Source organism: Seriola aureovittata, chromosome 15, assembly GCF_021018895.1.
Source record: "Seriola aureovittata isolate HTS-2021-v1 ecotype China chromosome 15, ASM2101889v1, whole genome shotgun sequence".
Classification (NCBI taxonomy): domain Eukaryota; kingdom Metazoa; phylum Chordata; class Actinopteri; order Carangiformes; family Carangidae; genus Seriola; species Seriola aureovittata.
In genome coordinates, this window is record NC_079378.1 from 9,771,217 (window position 1) to 9,781,740 (window position 10,524).

The 10,524-nt window shown below is 40.3% G+C and overlaps 1 protein-coding gene across 1 annotated transcript; it reads left to right on the forward strand.

Moving 5' to 3' along the window:
* Window positions 1–356: 356 nt before the first annotated feature.
* On the forward strand, window positions 357–9,713 carry LOC130182599 (glutaredoxin domain-containing cysteine-rich protein 2). The gene is made up of 5 exons (XM_056397633.1): window positions 357–816; window positions 1,227–1,410; window positions 2,852–2,961; window positions 5,991–6,221; window positions 8,415–9,713. The coding sequence occupies exons 1-5, from the start codon at window positions 760–762 to the stop codon at window positions 8,586–8,588; spliced, it is 756 nt and encodes a 251-aa protein (XP_056253608.1). The 5' UTR covers window positions 357–759; the 3' UTR covers window positions 8,589–9,713.
* The last annotated feature ends 811 nt before the right edge of the window (window positions 9,714–10,524 follow it).

A 10,524-nucleotide genomic window follows, 5' to 3' on the forward strand; every position in this document is an offset into this window, starting at 1 on the left:
TATATAACTCTGAAGTTTCAGTGCTGAAATAAGAATACTCCCCTTGCACAGACACACAGAAAAACGTGTGGAAAACAATATGAAAGCAAGGTATTTCAGTCCGATGCAGCTCTAAGCTTAGTAACGATAGATATGTTTTGTTAAGGTCAAAGGTTTCCAGTATGACAGCAACAGACATCGAACATACATCATGTTTACTTTTCAACACTGATGCACTCGGCTCCAGTCCAATGACAGGCAGTCCTACAACTACCTAACAACTCCCACACACACACACACACACACACACACACACACACACACACACACACACACACACAGAGCCTCACTCTTTCTCTCCCTTACACACGCTCCACAGAGGCTCCAACTAGCTTCTATTCTGGTGATCATAATTATTTGATGGCGTAGCTTCTGGTTTCTCAACCACCCTTTTGTACACACGATCTAGCTGTGAATAATTTAGCACAGGGAGCTAGAAAGGTGGGTCCCTTAAATCAGCAGGTACAGTCAAACTCAGGAGGCAGGACTCAAGGAGAGAGCTTTATCATCCACCCACTCCTTACACACAGCTCTTCCGTCGGGCTGTCTTAGCCTGTGCTTCCATAGAGCCGTGTAACGATCCATTTCTTCTTCCATCCATCTGTGCGTCCTTTCATCACATCAGGCACTGCAGTGTCAAGCTGAAGTGCGTTTGCCGCAGGTCAGGAACCTCTTGGACGGACTGACGCTCTCGCTCGGTCCCCTCTTCATTCGGCCACCATGGAGGAACTCCAGAGAAAACTGAACCAGCGCTATGAAGGCACCAAGCCCAGAAAGGTGAGTTATTTATGGGACCACTTTCTTACAACTTAGTGGGCTTTGAAGTACTTTGAGCAAAAGACATATTGAGGTCATTTCCGTTACAGAGCATTCTGTTTTTTTTATGCAATTGTGACGGATAAGCTTTACATTATAGCACATACTATAACCAGCTGAAGCTGGTTTGCTTGATAGCTTTGCATCTGATGTTGTTCAAATGTAAACTGAGAGAGGGAATGAAACAGGATGTTAGCTTATATGTTGACAAGCTACAAATATATGTGTGTGCAGCCCTATTGTCTGATCAAACAGCATTTTTCTTTTCCTACTCATTAACCCTCTTTTACTGTGCCAGGAAGCTATGCAAATGAGTCATGCAGTTGTTAACATGTCAGGACGTCTTTTCATGTCACCACTCAAAACCACAGGTGAGGTTCAAGCTGGCGTCGTCCTACAGCGGTCGGGTGCTGAAGCACGTGTACGAGGACGGTCAGGAGCTGGACAGTCCAGAGGAGAAATACCCTCACAGCTTTGTCCACCGCAAGATCCCGCCCAGCCACCTGGAGATGGAGCAGCTCTGCGGGTTTGAGGACGCTCATGGGGACCAACAGGGTGGGTTGTTCTCATCGTGTGACTACTCTGTCTTACTTTATATGCATGGTTGCACTGAGGTTTCTTCATCTGGGCTCGTATGAAAGCCGAGACCAACAAGATGTGCATATTCCATTTGTATACGGTACTCCAGCCCATACTGGGGAGTGATTTGCATGAAATTAATCGGCCATGTTTTCCCTAAGCATGTTTTTACTTTGATTGTAATGACTGTGCATGAACTGAGTCACTGCTGCACAGAGTGTTTGTATTCATGTGTGCAAACTAGAGCTGCCAGTGTGCTTTCAAACATCTTAAATACCATGTGCCACCTCAATGTTTGTGATGATGAACAACTGAAGGCTGCAAACTTACACAATCAGTAGCCCACCTATTTGCACTGATCACAGTGTAATCAGCTATAATAGTGGCATGTTCTGCAAGCCCTATTTTGTGCCAATCATTTTTAACTGACGGAGAAATAGAACATGTTAAGCCAAAACATGTTGTTTCTGTCATCCAGTTGTATAAGAAAGATATTTTCCCTGCAGTGATGGCAGAGTTAGCGATCTTGCTAAAATAAAATATACTTGATTGCTGTGTGCAAATGCACACTGCCAGTTTCAAAAATGAAATGTTCAAATGCCGAGCTATTTTATCATATGGTAACATAATTTGCTTTTTCATGTTTCATGTTTCTAGTGTAGTTTACTAACTCAAAACATGATTAGAATAACCATATAGTGTGCAGTTAATGGAATAGTTCAATGTTTTGGGGAAATACTCTTATTTCCTTTGCTGCAGAGAGTTAGAACAACCCTCATATTTATAGTAAAACTGAAACTAATACTGATAGCTGCTTATCATATCTTAGCTTACTTTAACGTGGTTTAGTTTATTTTTAGCTAAGCTTATTTTAGCTTAGCTTAGTTTAGCTTTGGCTTGAATACAGGAAAGATCTGATTAATCTACTCTAAGATTAATCTGCTAGCATCTCCACTGCTCATGAATTAACATGCAATGTCATGTTTTTCTAATACATACAAAAAAGCAAAGTGTACATGACAATTAGCTGTTTGACAAGAGCTGTACAGCTATTTCTCAGCTGGGAGCTGTAACTTCACTGGTTGCCTCGCAACAGTTCCCTGCAATTTAAGTATGCTTGTTGGAATTTTTACAATACATTTTATTTTTTCATGTTTCTGGTTAGAATTCACCACTCACTCAAAAGTAGAATAGAATAAGTGTGCTGTTAAAATAGATTTATGCTACATTAGCTAACTCAGCAAGCCTGTTAGGTCACACCTGGTTATGACTGGTTCATTTAGTCCAAAATATCAGACAAGCATATCATTGTCTTACAAATACATACTGTTTGTTGATGGAACTATAGGGCTTGAGTCTCAAATCTCCGGTACATGTTCTCATGCTGTGCTGACAACATTTTTCATTCTGTACCCAGGTGTCTATCCTCCAACAGGGCTCATTGCCCAGAGAATCAATGTGTACAGAGGAATGGGAAGCTACAAGCCTACTGCCGGCCAGACTGAAAACGCAGAGGGTGATGTCAATGTAAGTAGTGCTTGTAAGCTTGCTGGTTTTGATTCTTGAATTTTGATGCAGTTCAAAATGAGAGTTAGATCGAAATTCCCATTAGTAGTGTCGTTTTTGTTTCCTTGCATGTCAAGTACCAACACCTGTCTTCAATGTCTGTAGACTGTACAGTAATGACAGTAACCTTCTAATGTTGTGAGCACCCAGCTCACATTATGAGCTGTCGCTATGTTAGCCTGACATGGGCCTTTGGTAACACTATATGTGGAGCTTTGCTACAACAGATGCCAGCTGTCACAATTCGCAAACAATAATGGTAACATTTCAGGACATGAACATTAATCTTAAAAACACTACAGTGTGGTAATAAAACGAAAACATTACCATCTTCACAATACTTGATTCTCTCAAGAGGAAGAGTCACAGTTATCATGCATTTATCTTTGTAATGAGGGGTTTATGCAGTGCAACCCCACTATAATATCCCTCTCTGTGTAATTTTCAACGGACTGCTATTGCTTATACAGTCTGATCACGTCCTGTATTGACACTCTCAGTCACCTGTTTTTCCTTATTTATCACACTAATGCACGAGCATCACGATCATCAAATGTGCTCGGTCGACCACAATTTCCAACCCTATTTACTGATGTCTTTCCCCTAGATCTTAATGTCTTAGAGACTGAAGCTCCTGCCATTGGTGCCCCAAAAATGAACCCTCTTTCAAAGTCACTTAGATCTTTTCCTCTTTCCATCTTGATAAAAAAATCAGAATCAGTTAGACCTGCTCAGCATTTTGATACATGCCACAGAGCATGATCGGATGTTCGGATCCTTAATTGTACCGTGTCAGTGCACCTGTCTGGAGGCATCCCAACTCATTTTTTTCCTAGTCTACATGTGTCCTTTTGTTTATAGGGCAAAAGGACACATGTCCTCCACAAACTCCAATAGTTTCAGAAACATATAATCAACATCAAATTCAATGGCAAAATGAATTGGTTGCAGGACCTGTCTGCAGCCTCAGGGAGTTCTGCAAATCACTTCTGTTCAGTTTATTGACAGTTTGAACAAAGAAAAACACAATTTAAAATCAGTTGCTTTTCACTGTCCTTTATCGTTCGCTATGATCCTGTATGTGGGAGTTGTGTATATTAACTGCCTGAGATTCATGTATGGTATCTTTCCTGAATAGATCATTTGTAATGTGTGTTGAATTTAAGTGGACGAAAGCAGAAACATTATGCATGTATTCATGGATAAGACTTCCTATAGAGGAAGTTTGTTAACCTTAAAATCATGATTTCATGTTTCTGACACCTTTGAATGGCAAAATATTAATGTCTTTGGATATACTTACATAATGGGAGGTATAATAAGAAAGTACAACAGCTCCTCGGAAGAGTTACTGTTTCTTTTTTTTTTAAACTCCACAGAGCACCACAATTCTACATATGCTGAAAAGCAAAGAGACAAACCAAAATAAACACAGTTATCAGCCAATGCAAAGTAATTTAATAATGAATTCATACATCCTTTAGAACAGAAAAAGCGATTGAGGCTTGAAATAGAAAATGACAATCCTTGGGTAATTAAAGTATCAACTGCATGCTGCACAGTTGAAATTGTACAACAGCAACAACAGCAACAAAATTGTTCATCTGACAGGAAAAAGCCGGTTTTACTGAGCTGCTGTGGCAGTGGCTTCATTAGTACAGCAGGCTGAGAGGGAGGTCAGCCACATTGCCTGCTGGCTTAGTGTCAGTTTCACTCTTTTATCCCGTAAACAAAGGCACGCTTTGCCCTGGTGACCGAGGGCAGTATTTATCACATTTATCAGTAGAAGACAGCAATCTGGATTTAGTTTATCCTTTAAGGCCATTATTGAAAGGACAGTACAGTGTTCCTAGAGGAGCATCTCTACTGTACACGGTCTAATGAGTTTTTCCCTAAATAACTTCAATGCTTTTCTAGAATAAGAGAGACTCAATACAGAAAGAAAAAAAAACTCTAGTGGGTTTTCCTTGTGGATGTTATATTTGAAATCAATTCATCAGATCATTCTAAAAAGGTCAATAACAGAAACTATGGTCCAGAAAGTGAGTTTGGAAATGAACAAAATAATCACAGTCACTGGTAGGTAACAATCAACAATACAGCCTTGCAGATATGATATGTTGTAAAATCGGATTCATTTTTCCCACATTAATTTCTCTGATTCATTTTTTTTCATTACACAATGTTAAATTACTCACAGTTGGATCACTTCAATATGGCTTGGATTAGTATAAAACTTCTTTCTGTTAAATCATCAGCATTTGTTGCTCTCAACGGCAACAGTAAAGCATTCCTAATTTGCCTCTGCAATAATTTGCACCTCTGATTGGCTTCTTCTCCTCCTTAGCAACGACAGCTGAGCCTCATATTGTAGTGTGTTTTGAGCCATTCACCATGCCATAATTACATGAACATATAGGCTTCCAGAGCCAGTGCCTCCTCGCACTTCACAACTCTATGGTCATCACAATCTGAATCTCTAAAGAAAAATGTATGTTATACTCATAACAAATAGTTACCTTAGTAACATTTGCTAACTTCGTTCTTTTCCTTCTCATGCACAAACAAATGCAGATGATGTACACTGAGTTAATGATAAACGTGTTGAAACAGAGATCAGTGGCTTCTCTCCAGACTCTTGATAACCATGAAGGAGGAAATCATTGTTTAAAGTGGAATAACTGTTTCTAATTCCTCCACCACCATAAGCCCCAAGAGACCAAAACACAGCTACAGAGCATGTTTTCAATTTTGAACAAGTGTGCGACTCTTCAGCTGCATTCAAATAGAAAACCTCTTCTCACCCACACACATAAAGCCCACAGCTAAATGTGGGCACGCTTTCAGATTTTCCAGATTTGCAGTGATGAAATCTGGGAAATGTAGGAAACACGAGCAGAGGCTAATTAACATTCTTAATCACAGGATGCATCAGATGTCGGTAATATAAATTGACGTAGGATTATATGACACTTTCTTTTTTCCTTCAGTCCCAAGTGTTGGACTTTGGTAAGATAATCATCTACACCAGCAATCTGCGCATCATCAGAGCACCACCGAGGAAGCCAGAAGCGCTGCGGCACCACACAGTGCCCCGTGTGGACTTGGATGGATACGCAAAGGCCAGGGAGAGGGGGAGCAGGAGGAAGGCTAAAGTTCCTTTTACGCAGGATGGGGAGGAGAAGGAGGAGGAGAAACAGATCAGCGACTCAGAGACGAAGGTAATGGTCCTTGGCCAAATTATTCTCAGTGGTGTGGTACGGTTTTTATCACCCCGTTTCTTTTTCAGTCTCACTTTATCCTTCTCCTCCTCTTCCCTGCTCTTTCTTTCTCTGTATACATCCTAAGCCATCCTTTCTCCGCTTCATCTTCGCACTCGCAAGACAATAACTGCAGGATGGTCTGTGCACCTATATTCTTGTAATTCAAAACTGTTCACAGAGGGGTGTTTATTCTCATCCCACAATCTCCTTTGTGTTCCCTTGAAACTGCCACCTTATTTGTGCCTATATTCTTTTCTTTTCCTTGTGGCCCCCCTCCTGCTCCAACCACCCATTGTCCTAGTGCTATCTGTCAACTGTGAACAGATACTGATGAGTCCACAGTTTTACTCCACCCTTGCAGCATTTGCCTGCCACTTACCAGCCTGCAAGGATACCTATCTCCCTGTTCTTCCCTCCCTCTCACCTTCTTGGGTGATTACTGCTGTCTCCCCTTCGCTCCCTCCATCCTTTTCTCACTTTTTTTCTCGTTATTTTCTCATTTTCTCTGTCACTAAAAAAAAAAAAAAAAAAAAAGTTCAGCCTCAGCTTTTTTTCATTATTTGGCAATCCCACTCTTTTTTTCATCATCTTTCCCTTTGCTGCCCAAACTCTGAGGTCGTTAATTTTTTTATTTCTTCACACATTAGCTTAGATTTATACTTCGGGTGTGCACACATTTTGCAAGCATTTATCCACTATGAACTTCACTATCACCACCATAGCTGACCATTATAATGTAGTAGCTGCATATGTCATTAACTCTACGTGCAGCTTGGGGCTTATCGGCACTGATACCAATACCTTGACTTCAATAGTGATTCTTTTCTATACCAAGTTTAGTTTTAATTTAGTTTTATTTTTAAGCTCATCCTCTTTACACACCCAAACGTGTCCGTGTAGATAAACAGCCGATTGCCAGCATTTTTAGATCTTGGTCTAAGCATGCTGAATGCTTATTCACTTATTAAAGCTAATGAGATTTACTCATTTAACCCTTAGGTATTGAAATTTTTTATCAAACGACAAGGCATTTTTCTATCCCTGATAGTATCAAACCAATTCTGTTCAAGTTTGATATCCATTCTACTACAGCTTAAACTAATGTAGATTTAGATGCAGTGAAACTAGTTCTGTGTTTTAATTGCAGCAATGCAGCAAGTCATTAATGTGGTCCACATGGGAGCACAACGAAGGAACGTTCAGTCCTCACTAAATTTCACTTGTTGTTTGCAGTGCATTTCAGATGCAAACATGTGCTTGCAGAGTGTCAGGCAATGTTGGTCTAATAGTTACTGATTATCTGATTCTATTTGTAACCATTAGTCTTGCAAAAAAATCAATAATATCTTTATCACTTTCAGTGTGCCACAGGTCTTAGATTTATAGAGCCTCTTCTTAAAGCATGCATCGCTAAGCAGTCCGTCTCTGTGGGTGTCCTAAAGGAAACCCTGAAGGGTCAGAGGTGAATGGCTTTTTGTTCGAGGCACTTTAATACTTAAACACACTTGAAACCTCAAGAACATCCTGGCAGCTCAGGAAAAATAATTCACAGATCTCCAGTAGTTTGTAAAGATTTAAACATAAGCTCGTTGCACATCTTCTGTCGCCCTGTTGATAATGTACAGGCAGCTGCTCATTATTGTAAAAATTTTGTAGTAATGACCGGTTGGCTGTAAAAATGACAGGCTGGCTGTAGATCATCCCGGAGCTACTCACCAAAGTAATTTCATTGGAAATAATATTGAAAAAGAAAAAAAATCCTCTATGTTGTTAAGGTTGTTCAGTGTTTTCCACTTAAACTGGATGTGTTAATGTTGGTTGTGTATGAACTGGCTTAAACTCTCGCAAGTTAATCAGTTTTGGAACAGTTGCCACGTAAAAAAGATTGGGAATATTTTGAAATGTAAAACAGTGGTTTATTATAATTATTAAAAATATAATCAAAGTCATTTTTTTTTAGAAGTAGCCAACCCTCAGAATGATGTCTGAAGGCCAGTCGGCTGTGTGTTTTCAGCTCAATCTCTAGCCTTATGTCCCTTGTTATCACCTCTTGCTCCCCTTTTTACCCTTTGCCTAACCTCACAGTTCGTCTCTTTTCACCTCCTCTTTCTCCTCCCCTCCTCTCCTCTAATGTGTTTCTTCCCCCTCCAGGAGGCCGACATCTGCCAGCATTGTGGCGGTTCGGGCTGCGCTCCCTGCTCTCTGTGTCACGGTAGCAAGCTGTCCATGCTGGCGAACCGCTTCAATGAGTCCATCAGTGATCTGCGTTGCCAAGCCTGCTACCCCCATGGTCTGGAGAGGTGCCAGTCCTGCTCCAGCAAATAGCACTGTTTGGCTGACACCCATGTTTGGCAGTGAGAGCGCGAGCGAGTGAATGAGAATGTGTAGCTGTGAGTGAGCGTGTGTCCGATGTGCTATCGGTTTGTCAGAATTGTCTCAGTGGCAATATTGCTCTAATCCAAAACGTTCTTGGTGGGGTGTTTCGAAGCACTACGAGGAAACATAAGCCATCATTGGAGAGGGGAATTGTGACTGTGCAGCAGGCACAAAAATCATAAAATACAATTACTGTGTGCAGTGAACATGGCTTGCGATAACACAAACACATAATCACTCTTTTGTTGTCACGTTATTTTGCATCTGCACCCTCCCTCCCGATAAAACCTGGTTCCACGACAGAGTTATCGTTCTAATTAAAAACGATGCAAACATTTTGCGTTTTATTTTTATCTACCAGGAAGGCAGCCCTGCTCCTATCTCCCCTCTCTATTCACCAGAGAGAATGAAACCTTTTTCATCTCTACATGATGTACTGCATGAGGGTAATTGACACTTTCATTTAATTATTTATTTTTCAAAACAGAGGGGAAAAAGGAGACCGGAGGATAAAGAGTTTGAGATGGAAGGGAAGGGAAATACAGTGAAAGATGCGAGTGTGAGAGAGAGAGAGAGACAAAAGGAGATAGTTTCATTAATGGTAACAGCATAAATCGGGGGGGGGGGGTATGATTTAAAGTGCGCTCCACCAAAATATAGCACCACTGCTTTGAGGAGGGTGATGGCGAGACACAGAAAGCAGGATTCGTCCGTACAAGTTCCAGCTGACGACAGCTACTGTTGTTAGTAAGGAGAGAAGTTACAAACTTTTAAGCCCCACATTTCAAGCCCACAGAGTATTAAGTGTGACATTTTAAAATATAGACTTCGGATTGAGGAAGAGGTAGAGACGAGATAGAGAGAAGAAGAAAGAAAGAGCGGCTAAATAAAAGGCAGAGATACTGTAGACCCGCTCAGGAGGTTAAATGATGGCGATTATGATTGAGGCTTATGATTTTCTTTTTGTTGTTTTTACTTAATAGTCTCATTCTCAGGTTTTTGCCACTCCAACTTGTTTCAAAGCTTTATGCATACAGTTTTGGTATATGAATGAAATAAAACACCTAATTCATCTTCAGTGTACCCTTTTTTCTCTGTGTCTAGCAACTGCTGTTTTAAAGCGTAACTTATTTAGTATTGGTTTATTAACACAAATTCGATCATGTGGCTCAGAGGCAACAATGACTTTGTTATCTGCTTCTTCACAAATATCAACAAAACCCCAAAATCTCCATGATGACTGATATTTTATGATTAGTGTGTAGCGAAGGTCATAGGTTTTTTTTCTTTAAGTTGTTTTTTCACTGAGCCACATATCAGTCAGGAGTGTCACTATCATATCAAAGATGTTTGATTTTTATGGCTGTAATCTGCACAGATCTAAACGCATCCTGCAGTCGGAGCATGCTTCATCATTCCAAACGCAACGTGGTCGCTGACTGTAATGTGTGAAAGTCATTCCTTAAATGTTTGTTCATGTTTTCACAGTGGGGTGGGAATGTTTGTTCGTGTGTTCCCAGCTTGAAAAATAAAATGGAACATAACCAAATGCAAGTCAAATGCAACACGCTGCATAGTTCCATTACATCTTAGTCATTACACCTCAAATTAACTGCTATCAACCATAATATTTTGTCTCGTGCCATTTCAGGATGATTTAACGATTTAACAAGAAAAAGAAAATTAAACATTATCGCCTCAATAGCAAAAGGTTTTTTTAATAGTTTTCCATGCTGCTATTGACAGCACTGAGTATTGACCTTCATGCAATTATGCATTTCTTCTGTGGCCACATTAGCACTTCCCAGGATTACATTAACCACTTACTATACTTAGGTTGTTACCCACACAGAATGCGTTATGTTTTTCTTATATCTTGTGCATT

Excerpts from the sequence above, each read along its gene's own strand:
- LOC130182599 (XM_056397633.1), top strand. The coding sequence starts at position 760 with ATGGAGGAACTCCAGAGAAAACTGAACCAGCGCTATGAAGGCACCAAG. Across the intron at positions 817-1,226 it reads AAGGCACCAAGCCCAGAAAG|GTGAGGTTCAAGCTGGCGTC; the intron begins GTGAGTTATTTA and ends TCAAAACCACAG. Across the intron at positions 6,222-8,414 it reads TCAGCGACTCAGAGACGAAG|GAGGCCGACATCTGCCAGCA; the intron begins GTAATGGTCCTT and ends TTCCCCCTCCAG.